Below are 27,045 nucleotides of genomic sequence, written 5' to 3' on the forward strand. Positions count from 1 at the left end.
CTAAAATCTTGTTATGATTAAATTTCTTTATAGACCCTAGCCACGTTGGTTATTTTCCTTTTTCTTAACCAATCTGGAACAGATTCAGAATGCCCATCCTGTCAACAAATATGAGCCTTGTTCTTAAACATAAAGCTGTTTATATTATACAGTAATTCAAAACTTGGGACTTGTTTCAATAATTTGCAATACATATGATTATTAGATTTTTTAACAAATCTACAAATAGTTCTTGCTTAATAAACCTAACTGGAACCAGCAAGTCGGTTTCTAAACAGAGGTCACTAAGTTGGAAATCACAGCTGGAAAAAGACAAGACTACTCAGTTTCACCAGTTCAGCTTTAGTTTGCCTCCTAACCACTTTCTCACCCCTTGGAATGCTCAAGTGTTTGCTGACTGTTTTTTATATATCAAAAGCAATGCAATTATGATGCAGCCTGGGGATGGGAACCGTAGGTGTGCTTGGCAAATAGCTTACTCTCTTCCTTTGCAATTGTGAATGGTCAGGCAAAAGAGAGATTGCCTACAAATATTGCTTACTAAAAAGATTTCAAGAGAGTATTGTAAATGCACCCATGGTTCACCAATCCTGGGCTATGTATAAAAGCAGTGCAGTGTGAATGCACTACTTTTGATGCCTAGAACAGCAAACAGCTTACTTTCTTGCAATCCGTTTCTCCTCAATCTCTGAATGGGGCATCACTAGAGAAGATAGTGTACTAAGCTTACTGCTGTCATCCCGATCCAGCTTTTCTGCTTATGTTTATTGTTTAATACCCAGTTCATTGGATTATATGGGTGAAGCAAGGATAACAGGCCTGTACAATGTCAATCAAAAGCTTTTTCATACTAGAGTTCATTTCTGAGCTATAGCTAAGTTTTCTCATAATAAACATAAATTGTCTTATTTTTGATAAGTTCACACTGAAAAGTATAGATTATACTGACAAAACATTTTGCAATTATTTGGCCTATCAAAACTGTTACTAATTTGCTTTCTATATTAATCTTGTAAGAAAAATCAACTGCAAATGATTTTATTCAATTAGTATTATACTTTATGTTACAAATTTATACTTTACATTGAACATCTCTTTCAACATTAGATTTCATCTCCTCTATTTCGTTCCTTTTACAATTAAAATATAAGCATTTGGGAAACATAAAATTCCGAACATAAGTTTGGTAAGAGGAGCTATGTTTTCAATATTGTGCACAACATCCAAAATTAGGTCTACCTCCCTTGGAATTTTTGCCACTATGAAACAGTGTACATAGTCAGCTTCTTCCTCGATCCAGTAACTGTTGTTCATCCAGTCTTTGGCCAAAAAAGTAACAGAACTCATTCTTCTCTCTCAGAAATGCTTGCTGGCCACCTGCCTACTATATTCTTTAGAAGTTTTTTGTGCTTCTTGATTTATTCTACCTTTTTGCAAAATTGGCTGTAAAGTGGAACAGATGACATCCTCTTTGCTATAGCAACAGAGTAATTACTCATTTCCTCATTCATGCCTTGGGTTTTCTAAGTCTCTGTCACCACAATCATGTTGGCATGTGACTTCCTCTTTTGCCCTCACTCAAAGCTCTGCAGAGACACTGTCTGCCATGGTCTACTTCCAACAGCTCTTCCAGTTATAGTAATTCAAATACCCACCAAAAGGAAGATGGACTGCTGTTCTCTTTTTCCACAATATGGGAGACAGTTGTTCTAAAACTCAAATAGTAGGATAATTACAAATCCCAATAAAACATTAATACAGCAACAGCCATTACATAATAATGATATTAATAATTACCCACATAATAAAATAATTTTTACCTGACTATCTCTTCCTGGGTATCCATGATAACTGGAAGTCAGAGGCTCATTCTGAAATAAAGCAAAGATTATACTTTGTGAAAAAATAAAAGGATATCTATCCAGAATAACTGAAAATATTCTAATATGAAATGAAAAGAGATAAATAAAATTCCAACATCTTTTCCTAGGAACAAATGATTATATAATTGATTTATAGGACACCTGATTTAGTTATAAAGGTTCTAGATAACATCTTTTCCACGTTCATATCTGTGACACAGTATTCTGCAAGAATGGTTATTGCCTACCTGGATTCTTGCACGATTGGAGAGAATAAATTCAAATAATAAGGCATTTTGCCAAGGTAAAGCAACAAAAATTAATTATAAAATGTAAGTAGGAAATTATCATAAATAATACATTACCTTATTTAATTCAAGAATTTCATAATTTGTTCCACTGCCTGAAACATTATTTTACAAAAATTACCATGTCATGTGAAGGTTTAAATATTTAATCTAAGCTACAGGATTTTGTAAGCATGCTGCATTCTTGTCAGCTGCATTTCATGTATAAAGTCATACAGAGAAAGCAGTGTGGGGGGTTATATTGTATTTTTCTAATCTCTTCTTTAAAAATGAAAGGTTTTTATTTTGGCAACTTCTGCTGTCTAATTATTTCAGGAAGTGAACAGTGATAAGCGCACATATTGCTAATTATAGAATCCGATGTCAGATAGATTTTTTACATAAGAGGTTTATTTCTTCTTCTTTTGTAATGTAACAGTTTTATCACAGTAGCTCCATTAATAGCAGAACAAGAAATAAAACTATGCTGCTCTGCATCTGCTAAGTGAAATAGCAATATATAAACACAAATAGGTATAATTATAAATTACTCAGTATTATAGAAGTTGTCTCCATTAATCTCTCGAATACCCATATTTATCTCTAGATCACTTCTTAGCACAAAATAATAACAAAAATAGCACAGAGGCACCACTTATTTTAAGACTAATTGTGCATACAAAGGAAATTTCTATGATCAAGTACATTCCTATTTGGTAAACCACAATGTGATGATCAGTGACATCTACACTGAATGTACTGACAATACAAGCAATCACCGGATATTGAAGCAGCAAAGTAAATATGATCCATTTTAGACAGCTCAAACATTTGCTTGATGAGGAAATGACTAGAAGCAAGACAAAACATAGAGCATGTTTATGTGAAGAATTAAAAGCAGAAAGAAGGTATCAATATAATTTTTTTTAAAACTTCCTTTTTGTAAATGGATGTCTTTCTCATAGTTCCCAATCTTTGTACCATAATAATAATTAAATATCACTTTCTATGTAGAGCAGAGAACTTGCTGGCAGCCCTGGCATTTCCCCCAGAGGTAACTGGTGCTACTAATTTTACAGGTCAGCAACTTGCTGGTGTCTCTTATGAATAATTATTCTCTGCAAAGATTGCTATTGTGGAAAACTCAAGGACACAAGCTGAAATATTGTTACTAAGAGTTAGGACAAAGGCCTAATATCTTTTAAACAAAGTAGCAATAGCAATAGCACTTAGATTTACCGTATTTTTTGTGTATAAAACACACCCTTGTATAAGACGCTCTGGCATGCGAGTTCCAAGTTTACAGCAAATAAAGTCAGCGCTGGGAGCAACCACCTCCCAGCGCTCTAAATAGACGTCTCCCGACCCCCCCCCCCATCTAACCAGCATCCAGCACGATGAGCATGCATAGTCAATTCACAGCAGCAGCCTTCTAATCCTGGTAAACAAACCGGCATGAGCACTGGCATGACAGCAAGGCAAGGGAAGCGAAGGCAGGTTTTAAACTCCCCGCCATTTCTCCACGTCAAACAGCTGAGCCAGAAAATCCAGAAGTTCGGTCGGCCACTATTATCAAACAGAACAGCCTCACAGCTGCGTTCCACAGGGTCCCCGGCCAGCATACAGGTACGAGGGAGGGAAAGGGCTGTTGCTGCCATCCATGCTGCTGGTCCCATCCGCTGCCACCAGACGCTGACATCCAACGATCTTGCCCCCCCTCCCATTAGTGACAAGCCCACAGGGGATCGACACCTGCACCAGGCGGCATGGCAATAGCATGTAAAGAACCTGCACAGGCATGCTCTGGGCTGCGGAGTTTACTATTATTTTTTCGTGTATAAGACGCTGCACTTGTATAAGACACACCTGATTTTTGAACAAGGTGTTTGCAGGAAAAAACAGCATCTTATACATGGATAAATATGGTACATACCACTCCATAGGGCTTTACAGCCCTCTCTAAGCAATTTACAGAGTCAGCATATTGCCCCAAAAATCTGGCTCCTCATTTTACCAACCTCGGAAGGTTGGAAGGCTGAGTCAATCTTGAGCCGCTCAGAATCAAACTCCTGGAGTGAGCAGTAAGTTAGCCTACAGTACTGCATTCTAATCATTGCACCACCACGGCTCAGAGAGACAACTGTGGTTAGGAAATAAGAGATCCAAAGAAAAAGTGGAAGAATTTAAACAGGACATAATTACGTACTGCATCTACAGTACATAAAAAGTAACATTCACTTGTCTTTTCTTCTTCCAAGAACAGATGGATCTCCAGCCTTAACTTCTCAAGCTTCTGACAACACTACACCTAATTTCAATATTCCTTTGTCTCATTACAGTCAATGTCTTATTATTAAAAGCATACAAATAGCCATTTACAGATCAATTAATTCAAAATGTAACAAAAACAGATTTTCTTGGATATTTCATTGTAAATTTACTATTAAATACTATCTCTGTATATTGAATACCTGTGAATATATGTTGTCCTCCTATACATATAATATAAAATATATGAATCCCCCTGTACAGTAAGGAAAAAAGAGGATTTTCAATTTGCTATGTAAATGTAATTTTATATTGTATATAAAATCAGTCACACAAAAGTTTTTCTATGAGATTTATACTCTATATAGTACTTAAAAAGTATATATTCACACACTTTTCAGTTACCCAGAAGTGTGTTTCCTATGAAGAAGTGTTGTTGTTTTTTAAGAAAATATCTGGAGGATTTCTCTAGAATCATAATCCAAATCTGCACGTGGGTATGGATGCAATCTTTCTGCCATACACTAATTTCAATAGAATGTTTATATGAATGTATTTTTGAATCCGCATGGACTAGCTGAGAAAAAAATATTTCCTGAAAACAAAATAGGGACAATAAACTGTATTCAACATATCCCACAGATAAGAAGCTACACATCTTATTTGCTATGCACATATATTCCTGATTTTAATGCACAGCATGACAGCACATATAAAGTTAAATAATAAATAGAAAAACTAGTTAACTAGTTTCCAAACTTCATTTTCAGTTCTTTGAAAATATGCAATTAGGCACAGATGTTCCTCAGACAGTATCTAGCTTTACTGACTTCTCCTTAAATATGTAAGGACTAGGAACAACACCAAGGAACCAGTTTAATTGGTTCCCAGGTCATGTTAAGGAACACCAAGGAGATAGCATGGATAAAAACTGTTATTGCATAGAGGTATTCCTAGAACATGCCTCAGAAACCTTAATAATGCACAGGAGTTTGTCAGCAGCCATTCCAAACATTAAAATCCAATACTCCCTGTGAAATGCATATAAGCCAAGCCATGTATTCTATTTAAGAATTGTTAAACATATTTAATCATACATACATACATACATACATACATACATACATACATACATACATGTAACTAGTTCAGTGGTTCTCAACCTGTGGGTCGGGACTCCATTTGGGGTCGAACGACCATTTCACGGGGGTTGCCAAACAACGCAGTCCGCCATTTTTTCCCTCCTTTTCCTTAGCTGTGCTACTCCCTTTTATTCTATTGGCTTTTGAAAGCCAATAGAAGAGACTCTCTTGAATAGAGTCTAATTCTATTGGCTTTCAAAAGCCCATAGGAATTGTCCAGGCTGTCTCTGCCCGGCTGAGCCCGCCAAAAGTCCCATTCTGCAAACGGTGCTGCACCAGTTGAGTAGTCCTCGACTTAACGACCGGTTGAGTAGTCCTCAACTTACGACCGGTTGGGGGTCGCGGCATTAAAAAGGTTGAGAACCACTGAACTAGTTGATGAAAATTGGTCAACTATCTATACTCAAACTAGATTTTAACACCAGGAGATAAAGCTTCTTGTGATGCTGCTTTAGGATCTATTTCAGAAGTTGGTAAACTACTACTGAAATTAAGTTCTGAAAAGTGTGTGGATCTGTATGATGCAATACTTAAATTCTAAGAATAAGCCTCCAGAAGGAAAAAAAACAAAATAAAATATTCATATAGTATTGTTCTGTTATACCAATAATAACACCATAACCCTTTTTCAGAAATATTTGCAATTTCCTCTATGATTATGTGAATTTGCTCTACTGTTGATTAATGCCCCAGTACTATAGAGGGAACTAGTGACATCACTCACTCTTCCTTCCTGGTATTCTAATCTACATTGTCTCTCTATGGCACACAACTCTAATCTCTATGGCAACCTGAGCTCCTCCTTTTGGGGGGGAGCAGGAAATAAGATCTGAAAGTTTATTATTCTAGCAGTAACAAGAACTAAATTTAGTGTTTCAAATATGGAATAGTTTGACAAGTGTATATTTAACTGTTTTTTTCTCAGAATGAAAAAAAAATCCAAATTAATACCTCTGTGCCATCCTTTTCTGAGTAATCCAGAACTAAATACAATCACAGTGATCTTCTCGCACATACATACCATTGCTTTAGAAACTTCTACTTAATTTTTTTCCGACAATCAGCATCCGACTACAGATGCTTTTAAAAATGCATAGTTGCAAGGAAAAAAAAATAGCCATAGCAATAGCACCTAGACTTATAGACCGCTTCACGGTGCTTTACAATCCTCTCTAAGTAGTTTACAGAGTCAGCATATTGCCCCCAACAATCTGGGTCCTCATTTTACCAATCTTGGAAGGATGGAAGGCTGAGTCAACCTTGAGCTGGTCAGGATCGAAAGCATGAATGTGAAGAAGTTTATTATATGTTTGTTCATTTACTAAAGGTGCATTATAATATTAATGGACTCAGATATGGAATGGTCTGCACAAGAATGAAGTTGGAGGTTGGTTACTGAATGCTGTAATAACAGTTTTATGATGGAAGTAAAACACATGGCAGGATAAAACGTAGTGTTTAGCAAATGGTTCAACATTGAGCAGGGAGTAAGACAGGTACAATATGTCGAATCCCTTCAGTTGTTTAATGAATTTATTCTATGAACAAATGTGTAGAGAATGCTTATATGACATTACAGATGCACTGATGTGGGGATATGAATGTGCTTGAAATTTTGTACATAGACAATCCTATAATGTTGACTGAGAGTGTGAATAATTTGCAGATGTTAAATCTTTAAAGTATGTTTTCTGCTATTGTACATCACCATCAGCCCAGGAACATGCAACTATACCAACATATTCCAGACTGATGCTATATGTATGTGCTCATAGGTTCCACAGATCATATTTTGCTTTTTGAGCCTATACATAGCACTCGTATGTATGTTTGTACTTTAGATTTTTTTTAAAAAAGTGGAGGAGAAAATATTTAATCAAGTATACATGAACATCTCATATCCTACACTTTCTTAAATTTAAAAAGAAAATGGGAGGCTAATTTCCCCAAACCAATTACTAATTGTAACTTTCCTGAGCATAACCTTGAAGTCATCTTGGGCATCCCCACCAGTTCAACTTATCTGCAAGAATATGGCACTTTCTCATCCAATTAAGTAAAGAGAGGTTTGACACATTATTAATACTAAAAAGCAAGCTATTGCTTTTTGTAGTACAAAGAGAAATCTTTTCCTAGAAAAAGTGGGGTCCCATCCAAACCTTCCAAAGGGTTCATATGGCTTTGGGGTCTTTGATTGTGGGTGGCCTTTAAGAACTAGGTATCGATCTTTGGAATTCAGCTCCCAGAATTCTCAGCAATGACTATTGTGACTGGAGAATACTACAAGCTGAAATTTACATAACTAGAAGTTAACTGCGGGGTAAAAGATGGTGTAAGATAAAAAAATTAGGAAATGAGGCAAATAAACAAGCATAGTTTGGGGGCTTAGTTTAATATTATTACAGTGCAATTCTCTATTTGCAAGATAACTTTCATGAAAGCATGGGAGTCAAACAATGCTGTATTATCAAAGATTTGTCTGCTCCTCATCATGTTCACAATCCATTAGGAATATTTTCCACTTATCAATTAACAGACTTTCTGACTTGGGTTAACTTAAAAGATTAATTTAGAATTTTTTTCTATCTTCTAGGAGTCACTTTTCCTTCACCAGCTACATTATATTACAGAATGCTTACCTAAAGAAATCACACAGAAATGCCCAAGTCACATGCCGCTTTTGCAAGAAATGTCTCCGTCAAGGTACAGTGCAAATTTCATGAGAAAGGATCCATATGATTGGCTGCCTGGCCTGCCTATATGACTTTCACTTTAAAATCCTCTAAACTATGTGTGGCAGCTGGTCACAGATAAGCAGCTTCCATACAGGATTTTAGATTTATTTTAATGACTCATCTCACTGACCAAATAGTTTATGTGCATTCAACTTTACTTCATATATAATATTCCTTCTAAAGTAAACATTTTAAATAAATGGCTTTTATATTTTAAGAAAAATGCACATACACAGGCACACAAACACGCATACACATGAAAAGCTAAAAACACTGTAGAGAAATTAGTTACTATATTCCTCCAAACGGGAAGAAGGAAAACTCCATGAGAGCTGCAGCAGCAACGGCTGACTTTGATTAAATGTCTCTGATTGTGGGCTGCACAGGAAACACTCCAGAGGCCCACTCAGTCAGCACCACCCAACACACACTGGCAATCTTTGTGTTCCAGCAAAAACATCTGGAATCAGTTAAAAACCAAACAGCTTTTTGGTCTCTTCCTCCAAACCACTAATTCTTTTAAGAGTACAGTGTCTGACCCTTTCATCCCTCTTGGAAAGCAGCTTTCCTTGCAGCTCAAACAAAGAATTTTATAAGAGAGCCACACCCTGCGCTGCTTTTGAGTAGTTCAATGGTCTTCAGCTCCCAAGCATTGTCACGAGAGCTTTCCTTTCCCTTCATCGCAAAAATAGTCAGTAGAATAGGTAAATTATATCACCTGATTTGCATTTTCTTTTTTCTTACTTTCTACAAAAATAGTGAGGCACTACTAAATATGTATTTATAGTGCAGGGTATAGTGCAAGCTCAAAATAACATGTGTTACTATGGAATTGTTACTATGGAATTGTTACTATGGAATTGTTCAAGTACAATGAAAAAGGAAACTTATCATATTTTATATATAGATATTTATGAATTTCCTACAGGACTGTGAACACCTCTTTCCCTTAAACTAGATCAGGCCTTTTCTCTAGCACAAAAAGGACCAAAATCTTATTTCTCTATGATGTGATGGAACTTGTGATGCTTAGCTCCTAGTCCAGGACAAATGCTACCAAAAATGTCTGCAGTTTTTCTCCGAAGTGCAGAAGAGAGAATTTTCCACTGGTGGAATTTCCTGCTATAATTTCCCCACTATTTCCTGCAATCAAAGAACCATCATACCTTATCGTCATTCCCGTATCATTCCAGTTGCTTCAAGTTGCTATAAGCCCACATGCAAGTAAGCAATTTGGGGATGTAGATATTTTGCCTTTAACACAAAAACAAATAAGAGAACATCATGTGTGGGTGAGGGGTAGTAGCAATTTTTTTTTTTCTCAGAGAACATTGGCCAGCTCTAAAGGAGATCAGAATACAATGGCAGAAACACAGTGAGACTACATGAAACCAATGTTAGAGTTGTGTGCAACTGAGGAAATATAGTTACACAAATAATAAATAAATTCTGTTGAGGATTTTGGGGAAAGCCAGTTGCTGTGTTTTGATAACTAAACACATAGTGTTCAGCCTTGGTGAATTTTGTAGCAGACTACACTCAATTGAGGCAGTGAGCAAATACGATGATGAAGAACAAATAAATCATTTAAATCATTTCTTCTGCATTTTTAAGAATATCCCAGAGCTTGATTCAAAGCTGTAAGGCACCAAAATTTATTTTGATTGTTTCTTCCACTGTTCATAGACAGCATACTTTTACTTTTTTAGTGTATAATTCAGGATGTTGCTTAAACATAACATATATTTATAGCAAAAGTGATTGTTACCGAGAATCTAGAAGGCAAGTTTTGTGGATTCTCAGAGTATTTTGTGTAATTGCCAAGAAGCAGATCTACCAAAAATTTTGTTAATAATGCCATGCTTCAAATGGTAAGACTACCAACAAATCCCAAGGTTGTAGGCTAACATGGGAAATAAAAGAAATCCTACTTTCTTACATACTGTTGCAAGGAAATTGCATGGAAATGTCCATATAATCACCAAGAGTTCTGCTTGACACTAGGGAGATTGCAGTTATATTTTATCTCTGTAATTATATATTATATATTATTGAGATAGGGTTAATTTATTAAACACAATTACATATACTTAGTAAATTCCCTCTATGCATTTTAGAATGACAAAGATTCACAAATCCTCTTTAATGAAGTCTTGGAAAAGAGGCTGGGGAAAACATTTGTGGTTTTACACTTAGCATCAGAGAGACTTCAGAGAAATATATTAAAAAAAAAATTCGAACAACTACCATAGCTAGGAAGGCAACAAATTACAAGAGTTTTCTCCTTTGGAGGAAAAGTGAACCATCAGAATCAGCTAAGGATACAGAAAAATAATCTCTTCCATTTTAAATACAATATAAAGTGGCTAAGTGTATAAATATAATATGAAGTGGCAGTGGCCATATAAATTTGATATAACTGAGTATTATTTGCTTTTGTGACAATGTATTAGAATTTCAGTCTTTCAGGTACAGTATTCGCATTCAAATTTCTTCATTTTTGTTACACTGACTCCTGAAACACTTCTTGTTCCAATACTGTGTATGTCAACATGTTTTAAGTTATCTGCTTTTACAGAACATTTTAAACTATATATTCACAGTCCCTTGCTTCACTTTGTAACCTCACTCCCCCTTTAAACAAGGGATTGTATACACAATGTCTATTTACAGTGCTTCTCATAGTTTTCTTTATGTTGGAAATATGCCTGATCTCCTAAGCAAAAGAGTAAAATGGACAACATGGGAAATAGGAAGCCAGGCTTATCAACAATAGCCAGGCCCTCAGCTAGATCATGTCAAACTCGCTCTCCATTAACCTCACATGGTTAATGAACCAGGTGCGCTAAGAAAAAAAGCTATTTTCATCAATTAGAGACATTGATAGTCAGGAGTTTGTTGCCAAGACACCACTATTCAGAATTTATTGATGTTGCCAATTCTGCATGGGTTTGCTGAGACAAATTGTTACTTTCTTTCATTTCTATCTATGTGCATAGAAAATATTCGAAAAATACTTCTCAGTTGGAGCTCTGAGTGTTAAAGGAATCAAAAGAGATGGCTTCAACTGAATCCTACAGTTGTTTGGGGAAATTCCTTACCTAGAAAAGGATTTTCTCCCTACAACAGAGGGTTAATAAAGTGGAACAAGAAAAAGTAACAACTAGACAGATCCACCACCTCATCTATGCCTAGGCCATTAGTCTTCTTCTCGCAGAATGAGGCAGTTAAATTTTTACTTCCTGAGGCTCTCAATGGGATGAGCTACCTTCCAGGAGAATGAAACCATTTTACATCCACTAGCATCCATTAATAGATACAGAAGAGCTCATTTCAGGACAGCAAATAGTAGCTTTCTATCCTAGAAATGAGCACTGCTCACTGATGTAACTTCTGTTCAAGACACCCTAACTGCCTCTAGCCTTTAACAAAGTGGGAGTTAAAATTGCTCTCTGCACACAATTACCTAGGATGATTTAAAGAACAAATATCTCACTGCTTGGATTTTGTCATAAAAACTAACAAAAAAGTTTCTACCACAGGGCTTTTGAAAATTACAAACTAGTCCTTCACTTCCTTAAGCCTATTTTGCAGCTTTCTCCATGAGATGGACATTTTATTTAATTTGAGAAAAACTATCAGCTTGATGGCATATAATCAATAAAAATGCTTTGGTTATTATGAACATAAAAATCAATTTCTTGCTAAGTGATTTTAATAAATAATCACACGCTTTACTGAAGCCAAAGAGTTAAAAATGGAGCCCATGATACTTTAGTTTTATTTGTCTATAAAATGGGAGAGATTTTCCTTTTACTGATATTTCTGGGACTCAAAAAATAGGTTAATTCCTGTTTCGTACAGCTATAACTAAAAGCAAAACCAGCTCAGGTCAGATAATAATACCGCTTTGCACAAACAGGGAGAACTACATAAAAAAAACTATGAACTATAAGGAATGTATTGTAATTATATTTTCTAAATGTGTATGTATTGCTGCAATACCAAGGAATGCACAAGATGCCCTCATTTGTCTTGTATTTTTACAGTGAACTACTAGACAGACTTCAGGATACAGTGTAATGTATGTGGACTTACACAGTTATCTGGGCATGGTTTGATTCTGTTGGAGGAAGTAAACAGGGTACTCTGGAATATAAACTCCACCACCTACCATATGCATGGGATCCACACCCCTGCTGCTGGTTAAGGCCACCAAGGAGGTGTCATGTGGATGGATCCAAGCAATGGTAAATTCATTCCTGTTGGAAGGGGGTGTTCACAACTTCTTTCAAAAAGGTACTACTATTCCCTCTCCTCAAGAAGCCATCGCTGGACCAACCATCCTGGACAATTTCTAGGGAAGGCAGTTGAGGAGAGAGTGGCAATGTAACCTCAGAGGATCCTGGAAGAAGCAGATTATCTGAACCCTTTTATGCCAGGTTTCAAGCCCAGATATGGGACCAAAACAGCACTGATTGCATTCATGGATGATCTCTGGCAGGAGTGTGATGGAGGTGGTACATCCATCCTTGCTATTTTTGATCAGTCAGATTTCAATGCCATCAACCATGATATCCTTTTCAACCAACATAGGAAGTTGTGAGTGGGTGACAGTTTTGTTGGGTTCACTTCCTTCCTTTGGGGCTGGTCCCAATTGGTGTTGATGGGGTCCAAGAGGTACAGCTCATGGCCCCTGCTTTGTGGGCTCCTTTTTAATATCACAGGTAGTCCTCTATTTACAACAATTCATTTAGTGACCATTCAAAGCTACAACGGCATTGAAAAAAATGATTTATGACCAGTTTTATCATTTACGATAATTGCAGCATGTCATGTGATCAAAAATCAGACATTTGGCAATTGATGCATATTTATGACAGTTACAGTGTCCCATGATTATACCATCACCCTTTGTAACCTTCTATCAAGCAAAATCAATGGGGAAACCAGATTCACTTAACAACTATGTTACTAACTTAACAACTGCAGTGATTCACTTAAGAACTATGGCCAGAAAAGTTGTAAAATGAGGCAAATTCAATAACTGTGTCACTTAGCAACAGAAATTTTGAGCTCAACTGTGGTCTAAGTTGAGACTGCCTGTACATGAGTGAGATCATCCATCACCACAGGATGAGGTATCACAGTATATATGTATGTCTGTCATAGGTGAAGAGAGTGTTGTGATGGATGTTCTTACATGATACCTGGAGGCTGGATGGGGAACAACAGACTTCAGCTGACCCTGATAAAACAGAGTGGTTGTGGGTGGGCTGAACTGTAGGAACAAGTTACCACTGCTGGTAATATAAGATCCACCCTGCTGTCCAGCAGTGACATTTCTTGGGTTCACAAGAAAAGCGGAAATCTTCTATTCATGATAGGATAACTCCATATTGACAGAAGATGCCAACTCTGCCCCTCTCTTCTGTGAGATACAGGATACTCACTCTGAGTGAACTTGATTCATGACTGGGAGCTTACTTAGATTCACATTCTTTCCTTCACTGCAGGAGGTGAGCCTTTGCTCAGCTTTGGTTGGCTGGCCAAGTAGAACCCTTCCGGCAGCAAGATGCCTTGGCAACAACAAATCTTGTCCTGATAACCGCTCAAAAATACAGTTGATATAAAATGCAGGCACTGGAATACTAATGGATAAAACCTATCAGGCAAGAATACTTCCTATTTTGGAAGTCACTGCATTGGTTGCCAAAATGTTTCCAGGTCCAATTCAAAATATTGCTTATTTCCTCAAAGACTTTTATGGTGCAGAAGGGGCGTTTCTTACCTGAATGCCTTTTCTCAGCACGGAGACGTAGAATCACCAGTGGGTTAACTCTGCCTTCCTGCCCATTAGACCGGGTCAGCCAACTTGTCACGCCCGTCCTGGGGTAGCCACTCCCCATTCTTGACGAAGGCGAAGCAGTTGACTACAGTTCAACGTGATGGCTCCCGATTCCGTAATATGATCTTTAATGATTTTAAGGGTGGGAGTGGATTCTACATCTCTGTGCTGAGAAAAGGTGTTCAGGTAAGACAATGCCTTTTCTAAGCACTGGAGACATAGAATCCACCAATGGGGCATACCAAAGCCTCACTGTCTCAATGGGTGGGAAACAGAAGAAGTTGAAGTTGTGTTTGTAGAGATCACCTGTTGCAGGATTCTCCTTCCAAAGGAGGCATCCGTGGAGGCAAAACTGTCTATCTTATAATGTCAGATGAAAGGGGAGGGCGAAGACCATGTCGCTGCCCTGCAAACCTCCTTGATAGAGGCTTGTGTGGCCCATGCCACAGATGTTGCAGCGGTGCGAGTGGAATGCGCTGTGATTTGTCCTGGTGTTGGTAGAGAAAGAGATTGATACGCTTCCGCAATGCAAAATCTGATCCACCTGCATAGGGTTGAGGCGGACACCTTCTGTCCACTAGAGGTGTGGTGAAACAAAGCAAAGAGAGCTTCTGATTTGCGTAAGGATGCCGTTCACCTGATATAATGTCGTAGTGCCCTCTGGATATCCAGTGAGTGCCACTGTCATTCCAGGGCATGACACGGGTTGGCACAGAAGTCCAGTAGGCCCTATGGAACAGGGTGTTTACCTTGGGGATAAAGGTTGGGTCCAATCGGAGGACCACCCAGTCCTTATGGAAGGTTCAGAGGTCCTCCCTGACCAACAGACCCGCAAGCTTGGAAATATGTCTGGCTGAGGTTACAGTGACCAGAAAGGCTACTTTGAAGGATAGGTCCCTCAGAGTGCAAGACTTGATGGGTTCAAATGGTGCCTTGGTGAGAGCCCGAAGGACCCGTGGTAATTCCCATGAGGGATACCTGTAAACCACGGACAGTTTTGCATGGGAGGCGCCCTTAAGAAAGGCGTGAATCCTGGGGTGCTGTGCCAAGGGAACTGTATTGGCACAGGTGAGTAGAGTGGATAACGCCGCGACCTGCCTGTGAATGGTGTTCATTGCTAGGCCCCTGTCCAGGCCGTCAAACAAGTATTCTAGTATGTTTGGAACTGTTAGGCCCAAGACATCGAGTGTTTGCTTCTCGCACCAGTTGCAGAAATTTCTCCATGTGGAGTCATAGATGTGATTAGTTGCCGGTCGGCGGGATGCTTGGATCATGGAGATTACTCTTGGCAGGTAAGACTCCCCGCTCAAGATTTGGTGTTCAAGGGCCAGGCGGCTAACTGAAGCCATTGGGGTTCTGGGTGTTGTAGGTCCCCCTGGCTGAGTGACACTTGGTCCGGGGGTATCCTCCATGATGGGGGATCTGGAAAGATTTACCAGGTCCGTGAACCATGGTCTTTGTAGCCAGTGTGGCCACAAGTATGATCTCCGCCTTTCCTGCGATGTCTTGCGGATGGTTGCCGGGATCAGCGGAAGAGGAGGAAACATGTAAACTAGTTCCCTTGGCCATGGGCAATGTAGGGAGTCCATTTCCTCCGCCCCAGATGATGGGAAACTTGAGAAAAACCTTGTGAGTTGGGCATTCGTTGGGAATGCAAACAAGTCTATGACTGGTTGCCCAAACCTCTGTGTTATTTCCGCGAATAGGTCCGGATGAAGACTCCATTCGGCGTGATCCACCTGCTTGGGAAGTCTGCTTGCCTGTTTGCCTACCCCGAGATATGCTCGGCCCTGATGGAGGCAATGGAGGCGAGGTTTTCCTCCGCCCAGCCTCCCAGTCTTGGGCCTCTGTCATGAGAGAACTGGGTGCCCCCCTGCCTGTTCACGTGTGCCTTTGCGGACACGTCTGTGAGGACTAGTATGTGTTGTCCAGCTATCCTGTCTTGTAAGTGTCAGAGAGCTAGGTGTATACCCCTTAACTCCAACCAGTTGATGTTGTGTTCCAGGTCCTTCCAGGTCCATTGGCCCTGCACCCATGTGGACTGCAGATGCGTCCCCAAGCCAAACAGGCTGGCGTCCGTTGTAAGTGTGCGACGGTCAGGTTCCTTGAAGTGTGACCCTCTGGCTACTGCTGGCGATGAGCACCACTTGAGGGACCGTAATGTTTCTGGAGGGATCCTTATTTGTCTGTTGGAGGAGCTGAGTTTCAGCCTCTGGAATGGAAGGAGGAACCATTGAAGGTTCCTGGAATGTAGTCTTCCCCAGCATCTGAGAGAGTACGACCAGAGGAACTGTATTTTCCCTGCACACCCTGAGGGCTAGGGAACGTATGCTGTCGCAATGTTCCTGTGACAGGTAGACCTACCCCGAGTGTGTCTATGATTGCGCCTAGGTGTAATAGGCGGGTGGCTATTTTGTGCTGGTCTGGCTCTTTTGAAAGTTGACCAAGAACCCATGTTCCTGAAGGACTCTGATTGTCAACGCTAGGTCCGATTGCGCGACCTGTGGGGACGGTGATTGGATGAGAATGTCATCCAGGTAGCACTGGATGCGCACCGGTATCGTTCATAGATGCGCAGCCAGCACTGCCAGGATCATGATGAAGACTCGTGGGGCTGACGAGAGGCCGAACGGCAGTGCCCTGTACTGGAAGTGGTATCCCGCATAGCAGAACCTGAGGAACCATCAGTGACGGTGGGCAATGGGGATGTGAAGGTACGTTTCCGTGAGATCTATGGACGACAGGAAGTCGCCGTGACGTATGCTGCCCAAGATGGAGTGGAGGGTTTGCATTTTGAACTTTCAATGGACGATGTGATGGTTCAGACCCTTGAGGTGTAGGACTGCCCTCCATCCCCCCGAGGACTTGGGAACCAGGGAGTAGAATCCCCACCCCCAGTTTCCCACTGGTACCTGTTCTATGGCTTTTATTTCTAGGAGGTGTCGAATGGCCTCTCCCATGAGATTGCCTTTGGTGGGGTTCCTTGGCTGAGGGCAAGGGACAAAGCGTTCTGGGGGCTTGGATATGAATTCCAGAAACAAACTGAGGGGAATGATTTGCCGGACCCACGCGCCTGTAGTGGTGGCTTCCCACTGGTGGGTGAAGTTTGCCAGTCTGCCACCTATGGGGAGGGTTGTTTGGGAGTCATTTGAACCTTCTGTAGGGGCGGCTTCCTCCCTGAAAGGGCCACTTGCTCTGGGTTTGGTGTCTGGGTTAGGGTCCGGACCTGTCCGGTTGGCGGTCTTGCCTGGGAATGAAAGGAGTGTAAGGCCGGGATGGCTAGGAGGGCTGAGAGAAGCTCGAGCCCGTTCCTGCCCGAAAGGGCTGCCTGCGGGCGTATGGGGTTGAACGCCTGTCAACCCGCCTGCTGGAGTGGGCCAGGACCTTCTGCTTGTCCTTATTCTCGGTAAGGTACGGGTTCAGCGCCTCTCCAAATAGTTGCCTGCCCTGATAGGCACCACTTAGCCTTTGGGTTAGTTTGCCAATGTCTGAGCCATAGCATCCTGCACGCTGAGACATTGGATGCTATCACTCTAGATGAGAACCTGGCCACATGCAATGTGGCATCAGAGACGTACTCTGATTCTGCAGCAAGCTTGCTCAGGTCCTGTTGTGTCCTTACCTCCTCCTGAGGAAGTCTGGCTTGGAGTTGCCGAATCCAAAGAAGGGAGGTTCTTGCAAAGAAGGATACGCAGGTGGTGAATATTACCACCCATGCCGCCACCTGGTGGGTCCTGCGGAATGTGAGCTCCCATCTCTTGTTGTCGGACTTTAGCACCTCTGCCATTTCCACCGACACTGCTGATTGTAAAAAAAGGAAGCAAAAGGGCTCGTCTACCTTTGGTGCCTCGAGGTCCTCTGACTGTTGTACTGAACGACTTCTTGTCAGATTCCCCCCGGTGCGGGGAAGGTGCCCGGTGATGCCCACTGTTTCTTAATGGCACTCTGGAAGAGTGTCGGATAGGGGACGTGGTGTTGAGCTACCACGGGTTCTAAGAACAATGGATCTGAACCAGGCGGTGGTTCTGGTTGCGGGATATGGTCCGGCCCAATGTTGGCCATTGAACTGGCTCTGCAGAACAGAGGCAGAAAAAAGGCAGGGTTGAATACCCCTCCGAATGGAGGAAGATCTGGAGGAGGGTCCTCCTCCTCCCACCATGACATGTCGAGTTGGTCGTCCTCCATGGGGGAGGATTCCCTGCTGTGGAAGGACCGTGATGGAGAGGGGGGACCTGATACACGGTTTCCCCTGATTGGGACTTGGATGGGGGCATGGCCATGACTGATTCGGTTCTTGATCCGTGGTTAGTCCTAGCAGCCATCATCCTGTGGAATGTCTGCTCAATTAGAGCTTGTAGACGATCCTCGGCGGGGTTGGTCTCAGGTTCTGCCTCCCTGAGACCTGCTACTGTAGGTGTGAAAGTGGCCTCAGGGATGGAGTGTGCAACCCGTGGAGCCTGTGGTCCCACCTCAGAGCCCTGGGTGGACCCCTCTGGGAACCATACTCCTTGGGTGGAAGGTCCCAGGGGAAGGTCAAAGGATGTATCCTCTATTTGTTCCACTTTTGCCTTGGCCTGTTTTTGTGCCTTGGAGAATTCTCTCTCCAGCGCCTGGTGCCTTCTGCTAGCCAACTTGGAAGCTTTTCTTCCAGAAATGGACTCGGCCTTTGCTTTGATCCTGCCCGCCGCCTATTTGAAGGATTTTTATCTTTTGCGGCTGGTGGGAGGGGAGGCGATGCTCAGGGGCTGAGGCACTGTGGATTCCTCCATCCTGGGTGAGCTATCTCAGTGGTCCGAGAGGAAGCTCTGGCAGGGGATCAGTTGGCGAGAATGACAAGCAGGTGTAGCAGGGACTGGTCCTCCTGCTCTCCTGACCGGTAAAGGGACTGCTGCTGTCCCACCCCTTTGGGGTCCAGCTCTCCTTATGTCCACTCGGTTGCATCAGGCGAAACTGAAGTAATAGGGAAGTGCGGTCAGGTTGAGTGCACCAGGGTTGGATAATGGCTATTTGATAATTAATTAATTTTTTGTAATTTATTTATTTAATTACGTATTTCTTTGTTTATTTTATTATTTTATTTATTTGTCTGGTTGTCTATTTTTTTGGTATTGTAATTGAGAATGAATCACGGAGGGGGGGAGGAAGAGCAGCAATGCAATGGGATCACTCACGCTGGCCCAAGCGGCCACACAGCCCTCAGCCCTTTGGCTGGCTAAGCTGCCTCACTTGATCCGGCAGTTAAAAAGGATCCAGCAATTAAAAAGGGCACTAACATTGGCCTGAGTGGCCACGCAGTCCTCAGCCCTTGTCTGTCTGAGTTTCCTCAAGTCATAATGGCGACTGGCTGACTCCGTGTGAGACAAGGTAAAAGGTGAAGTGAAAGTGTCCTCTCAGTCTGCCAGTGATTCGGCGCAGAGAGGGAGAGGCTTCTGCCCTCACGGTGGGAAAATTGAGGGGAAGAAGGCGGAGCGGAGATGCCTCTGAATTCTCCGTCTCCCAACTTCAAAATGGCGACCGGGACATCGCCAACAAAGATCCAACTGATTAAGTGGTCTCGGAGGGAAATCGCAAGGAACGATTCCCAGGAGTAGCAGCCTCCGACTACTGCGGTGAGGCTCGAGTCAGGGGCGACGGAGGCTGAATCTCCCCGCCCCTGAAGCTCAGCCAGCCCTTCGTCGGCCCTCCATCGTTCTGTAGTCACAGAAGGAAGATGGAAGGGAAATCCCCACCCCACCCCGTTTGGAGAGGCTCCATCTGCAGCGCTGAGCAGCCGGAGAGGAATTTCCTTTAGAGGAGGCTAACAGAGAAAGGAGGGAGACTGAATGGGAAATCCCCACCCCCAGGTGTTTCTGGTCAGCTCCAACTGCAGCGCTGAGCAGCTGGAGAGGGATTTTCCTTAGATTAAGCTGAAGGCTCAGCTATAACTACGGGTCTGGGAGGGAAGGTACCATCTCCCCAAGATTTCCACAGATTATTTCACACAGTGCTGGTCCCAGCACTGTAGAAGTAACTGTGGAGGGAGATGAGTAAAATCCATCAATATTTTAGTCTTTATTACCTGCCTTAGATTGGGAGACAATCTATCACGTCCATCTGGGCTGAAGACCGAGTCAAGAATGGGGAGTGGCTACCCCAGGACTGGCGTGACAAGTTGGCTGACCCGGTCTAATGGGCAGGAAGGCAGAGTTAGCCCATTGGTGGATTCTACATCTCCAGTGCTGGAGAATTAAACCATTTAGGCAATGCCTGGTGAAAATGTTTATCAGGCATGTTCATCCAGAGACAGCCTATGGCAGGTCCCTCCTGCTCACAAGGTTAATGATGTCTAGGCTAAAAAAGGGCTTTGCCAGTGAGGGCTTTCCTCCTAGAATGCCCTATTCTATAGGCATTTCCAAAACTAGCTACCACAGTATTGTTCCAGTCAGGTTCTGCCCCTCAAGTTATTTTAACTGATGACAATGAATCATCTATACGTGATTTCTATTTTTTCTTGTGACTTTATTGTACCTCACTTAAAGTCCATTTGGATTGGGATAAGATATAAGTACTGCAAAATAAATTATGTTGCTTTGTAATAACTGTGTGAGCACAAACTCTTAAAACATTGCCACCCCAGGACATGTTGGTGATGCTGCAGAAGTATTGACAATGCCTGAATACTGTTAGGGGCTGAATTGGTCAAGATAAGTTCAGACTAAATCCCATCAAGATGACTTTACTGTTTACCCAGAAGCACCAGGGCTCTAATTTTAATTTGATTATTACTCTGGATACGGTACCATTCTTCTGAAGAGGCTAGTCCACAACTGGGGGGTTCCAATGGACTTGTGGTTCCTTTCAGAAAGCAGGTGGAGGTTGGGGCCAGGAGATCTCTTGTCCAACTTAAACTAGCATTCCACTTGCAGACTCCAAAATCAAAAGACTCTGGCAACAGTAACTCATTGTTTCATGGATAGATTACTCAATGAGCTGTATAGGAAGCTGCAAACTACCCAAAGTTTTGGGAGCTGAGCATTATAGAAATATGTGGAATCAATCAATCACCCATGATTAATATTGTATATCAAAGGATAGGTTAGCTTTGTTTTACTAGCAAACATGCAGTGAACAGCTGCAATTATGTATAAAGGGTAATAATAGTGCAGATTAAAGAAGGGGCATTGTCTTACCTGAACGCCTTTTCTCAGCATGTAGATGTAGCATCCACCGATGGGTTATTTCAGCCTTCCTGCTCAGAGAGACTAAGTTCGAAGTTCAGCCATGCCTCCTTGGGGCAGTCCTTCCCCAGTTTTAATGAGACAAAGCAAATCTGACGCAACGGCTCCTCCTGCAATTACACCTGCCTAGACTGACTGTTAAGGGTGGGTGTGGATGCTACATCTATATGCTGAAAAAAGGCATTCAGGTAAGACAATGTCCCTTCTCCAGCATGCAGATGTAGCATCCACCAGTAGGACATACCAAAGCCACCCATATCCCTACCAGGAGGGACAGTCTAGGCATGTGTCCCCTGGGAGGAGACAACCTGCTGCAAGACTCTTCTGCCAAATGAGGCTTCCGCAGCAGCAAACCTATCAAGTTTGTAATGCCTTATAAATGAGGAGGGAGAAGACCAAGTCACTGCCCTACAAATCTCTTCAACCGAGGCTTGCGTAGACCAGGCCGCTGATGTGGCCGCGCTACGTGTTGAATGAGCTGTGATATGTTTCGGTACGGGCAGGGATTGAGATCTGTACACGTGAGAAATGCATGCCCTAATCCATCTCCCTATAGTTGAGGATGAGACCTTCTTCCCCATGGAAGAGGATTGGAAAGACACAAACAGGGCCTCCGATTTGCGAAAAGCGGCAGTCCGCTTGACGTAATGTCGCAAGGCCCTGCGCACGTCTAATTTATGCCACTGTCTCTCCAGACGATGGGTTGGATTTGGGCAAAAGTTAGGAAGAACCAAGTCTTGGGACCTATGAAACCATGTATTGACTTTCGGGACGAAAGAAGGGTCCAATCTAAGGACCACTCTGTCATCCAGAAACATATACAGATCACTTCTGACCGAGAGGGCGGCCAGTTCCAAGATACGCCTGGCTGACGTGATGGCTACCAGAAAGGCAACCTTCAAAGAGAGGAAATAAAGTGAGCAAGACCTCATGGGTTTGAACGGTGTCACCAAGAGGGCTTATAACACCTTTGGTAAATCCCATGAAGGGTATCGGTGCACCGTGGGGGGCCTAGTGTTCATTGCCCCTTTTAGGAAAGCGGCAAGTGCCGGGTGTTGAGATAGAGAATGAAAGTTGTCACACGTGAGGACCGTTGACAGGGCCACAATCTGTCTGCGGATGGTACTATGTGAAAGACCCTTATTCAACCCCTCTAAAGGGTATTCTAAAATGTCAGGAATCGAGACCTTTAAAGGTCTAAGATTATGAGTGACACACCATTGGCAAAAATTCCTCCACGTGGCGTCGTAAATTCTATTAGTGGAGGGTCTCCTTGAGGCTTGTATCATGGATATGACCTCGGATGAATAGGACTGACTGACTAAACTCTCCCACTCAAGTGCCAAGCGGCTAGTTGAAGCCACTGGGGATCTGGATGTTGGAGATTCCCTTGACTGAGTGATATGCGACAGGGCAGAATCCTCCACGGTGGAGATACCGACCACGAGGTCGACAAACCACGGTCGTCTTGGCCAGTGTGGGACAACCAAGATTACCTCCGCCCGTTCCACAAGGACCTTGCGAATGGTAGCCTGAATGAGTGGAAGCGGGGGGAAAGCGTAGAGCAGTCCCTTCGGCCAGTTGCTGCGTAGGGCATCCGTTCCCTCTGCCCCCGGTGACAGGAACCTGGTGAAGTATCTGAGGAGATGGGAATTTGTCTCCGAGGCAAACAAATCCACCGCTCTGAAATTTCCTGAAACAGAGCCGGGTCCAGCCTCCACTCTGAGTGGTCGACTGTCGCCCTGCTCAGTGAATCGGCTTGACGATTCGCCTCTCCTGATATGTGCTCCGCACTGATGGACTTCAGGTTGGACTCTGCCCACAGTCCCAAATCCAGTGCTTCCTGGATCATGACCGGATCCCTCCCTGCCTATTGATGTGTACCTTGGCTGCTATGTTGTCCGTCATTATCAGGACATGGTTCCCCGCCACGATCTCGGAAAAGTGACGGAGGGCTAGATGTATTGCTCTCAGTTCTAGCCAATTTATATTGTGTATGAGGTCTGACTGTGACCATTGACCCTGTGCCATGTGTGTCTGTAGATGGGCCCCCCAGCCGAATAGACTGGCATTCATGGTCAGCTTGAGCCTGGGAGGTTCCTTGAATAGGGACCCCCTGTTCAATGCCGACGACGTCCACCACAGGAGGGACGACAGGATATGGTGTGGAACTCTCACCTTGTTGAAGCACTCAAGTTCCATCTCTGGAAGGGGAGGAGGAACCATTGGAGGGCTCTGGAGTGCAGTCTGGCCCATGGGACAATGCCCAGACAAGACACCATCTTGCCCAACAGTTGAGACAACTGGACTATGGAGACTACCCTCTCTCTCTGGATCCCTTGGACAAGCAGCCTGATGCTGTCCTTGCGTTCCTGGGAGAGATAAACCTTGCACAGGATGGAATCTATTATAGTCCCTAAGTGGAGGATTCAAGTGGAACTATGTGACTCTTTTTGAAGTTTATCGAGAATCCGTGTTCCTGCAGTGTCTGTATCGTGATCTGTAGGTCCGATTGTGCAGAATGGAAGGAACGGGATTGGATAATTATATCATCCAAGTAACATTGTACACGCACTGGCATCAATCTGAGGTGGGCTGCTATCACGGCCAATATTTTTGTGAATACCCAAGGGGCCGAAGAGAGGCTGAAGGGTAGTGCTCTGTATTGGTAATGCCGATGCGCATAACAAAACCGGAGGAATTTGCAGTGTTGTGGGAAGATGGGAATGTGAAGATACACCTTGGTCAAATCTATGGAGGAGAGGAAATCCCCTTTCCTGATGCTGGCCAGAATTGATTTGAGGGACTGCATTTTGAATCTCCTGTAGGCTAGAAAATAATTTAGCCCTTTTAAGTCCAGAATTGCCCTCCAGCCTCCCGAGGCCTTGGGAACTATGAATAGGATGGAGTAGTACCCCTTTCCTATCTGATCCCATGGTACCAGTTCTATGGCCTCTATTTCTAGCAGATGAGATATGGCCTTGGACACTAGTTCGGCCTTTTGAGCATTTCTTGAGGTGGGGCACTGAATGAAATGGTCTGATGGAATGGAAAGGAATTCTAAGGCGAGACTGTATCTTATGGTTTCCCTCACCCAGGTATCATTGGTGGTGACCTCCCAAGTGTCGCTGAACAACGCTAAGCGACCTCCTATGGGAGGGTCCGCTCTGGCGTCACTTGGATTTTCTGAAGGGGTGACCCCCCGCCCCTTGAAAGGGACGTTTGGACTGGAACTGACCCTTAGTTCCAGAGCCCTGGCGATCCTGCTGCCGATCCTGCCTGGGGGAACTTCGAAAGGGCTGCCTCCCTTCCCAAGAACCCCCGGCACGAAAGGACTGTCTGCGAAAATCCTGTTGAGGCCTTCTATCTACCTTCTTAGTGGGATGCGCCAAAACCTTTCGCTTATCCTTCCCCTCTATCAGGAACGGTTCAAGAACCGGACCAAATAGCTACTTCCCGCTATAAGTGTCCATGGATAGACGCCACTTTGATTTCAAGTCTGCCCTCCATTGCTTGAGCCACAGGAGTCTGCGTGAAGAAACCGTGGCTGCAATGGACCTTGCAGAAAACTTGGCAGACTGTAGGGAAGAGTCAGCCATGTATTCTGACACCGCCACTAGTTTCCCTAATGTCTGGTGAGTACGCACCTGTTCAGGGGGAATCAGAGCTTGTAACTCACAAAGCCACATAATGGAAGTCCTTGCAAAAAAGGATGAAGACGTTGCTGCCTTAATTGCCCTTGCCGAGGCTTGGTGAGCTCTGCGGAAGGAAAATTCAAACCTTTTATTCTCCGCCTTTAGAAGAGACATTAAAAAGTTTCTTATCCGTGGTATTGGGAGAAGGCAAAGTGGCCAATGAGGTCCACTGCTTCTCCATGGTAGTGCAGAATATGGCAGGACAAGGAATCTGTTTATCCTCCACTACCTTTTCCGCAAACAAAGGATTAGATTCCTGTGTAGCAGAGGTAGATGGTTTGGGTTCCTGCTCCGTGGCCAAATTGGCTGTGGTACAGGCCTTCAGAAGTAAAGATCTGAACAGGGATGGATCAAAAAGACCCGTTGTAGGAGTAGGGTCCGGAGCCGCCTCCTCATCCTCTGACATGGGAATATCCACCGATTCCAGGCCACTGATTCACCTTCTCCTAATTGAGATGATGCTTCAGATACACCTGAACCTGGTTTCTGAACACGCAGGTGTGGGTGGAGGAGGTGGTGCCTGGGGAAACCCTTGACTCATTGAAGAAGCCATAAATTGGTTGAATGCCTGATGCATATAGCTCTGGAACTGTTCTGCCCACATGACTTGATCTGTGGAATGAGCACCAGCCGCTGTGGGGGAATGTGTGTCCACTGGAACTTGTTGTGTGATGGAAGCAGAAGAAACAGGAGGAGGAGGTGGAGGAGGAGGAAGATGAGAAGGAGAGGAGGAAGAGGGACTAACCTGTTCAGTTTCCCCTTGAGGAGACCAAGCCCTGGGGGCATCATAAGAAGGCACACTTGGAGGCTCAAATGGGGACCGGTCCAGTGAAACAGGGGGAACCACTTTAGCCTCACTGGACCCGAGTCTTTGAATTCTGGAAAATTCCTTTTCTAGTGCCTCATGTCTCCTTGAGGCCTCTCTCTCAGCAGCCTTGGAGGGTTCTTTGGTGGTCAAATGTTTGGTTTTAGCCTTCTTCTCCCCCCCCCACGTTCAATTCAGAAGATCTACATTTTGGTTGTGTGGGGGGAACTCCAGAACCCTGTGATGTCTGAGGAGTTTCACTGTCTGCCATCGCTCGCTGGATATTCCGAGTAGGAGATAACCAGGAATGGGGGAAGAACACGCAGATCTGGTTGTCAGAGAGGGAAGTTCCCACGCTCTGAGCAACAGCAATGGCAAACAGCCAGACAGTCCACTAGAACTGCCTAGTTAGGCTCTGCTGACAACAGTGCCTGCGAGCTACAAGGAACAGCTAATTCAAATAGTCCCTTAATTATAAATAGAATTGTATTATGTATGTATGTTCTTGTTCCAATCTTCCTTAATTCAGGATAATAAGGTAAGCACAGAATACTGTATAATTTCCCCCTTAGGAGCCTAACGAAGTAGGCTGTAGTATAATTACTCAGGCCTGAAGAATACCACTGGTAATAAAAGGCCTGCAAATGGCGACTACGCCCAAGGTAGATTTAAAATGGCGGCTGCAGGCCTCGTGTCCTGCAAAATGGCGACTCCCCAGGGAGAACTTCCCCAACGCCTAATTGGGCCGGATCAACAACGATACTGGGGAGTCCTGAAATACTTGCTCCTCCCCCCTCTTATCTATAAGGCAAAAAAACACTTGCAGTTGTTGCGTAGCCTCCGCTGCGATCCGGATCAAGGCTTGCACCTGCTGGGGCCTCGTGGCCATGAGGGAAGAACGAAGCCTCCCAACCAAGCCGCGCTCCGCTGGAACCGACGAATCAACCTGCTCCCAGGCGCCTAATTCGGGCTCTGTTTTAGCGCTAAACAGCTGTTTAGCACTATTGGTATCTCCGACGGAGTTAGATCGATCTGCTCCAGAGGCCCACGAGCCTCTGCTGGTTAAAAGCTCTGCCTGCCTCTAACCTTTCAAAACTGCTAACTGCTAACAGTAAATAACATCAAACAACAAAAAACAAGCTGAAATGTAAGTTTAAATAACTATGTATTCAAGCAATTAATCTAA

The 27,045-nt window shown here is 43.3% G+C and overlaps 1 protein-coding gene across 11 annotated transcripts in view; it reads right to left on the minus strand.

Moving 5' to 3' along the window:
• The window catches only part of RBFOX2 (RNA binding fox-1 homolog 2), a 266,284-nt gene that overhangs the window by 182,160 nt on the left and 57,079 nt on the right, over nt 1-27,045 (minus strand). For 9 of the 11 annotated variants that reach the window (XR_005557887.1, XR_005557886.1, XM_039353078.1 and 6 more), the window contains exon 2: nt 1,821-1,871. The exons of the other annotated variants lie outside the window; for them this stretch is intronic. Coding sequence is in view for 7 of the 9 variants with exons in the window: in XM_039353078.1 (XP_039209012.1) it covers nt 1,821-1,871 (51 nt within the window). In the remaining 2 variants the exon portion in view is untranslated. The remainder of the gene's footprint in view (nt 1-1,820; nt 1,872-27,045) is intronic. 11 annotated transcript variants of the gene reach the window in all.

This window comes from Crotalus tigris, unplaced genomic scaffold (assembly GCF_016545835.1).
Source record: "Crotalus tigris isolate CLP2741 ecotype Arizona unplaced genomic scaffold, ASM1654583v1 scf7180000018491.14276545383:2951260, whole genome shotgun sequence".
NCBI lineage: Eukaryota > Metazoa > Chordata > Lepidosauria > Squamata > Viperidae > Crotalus > Crotalus tigris.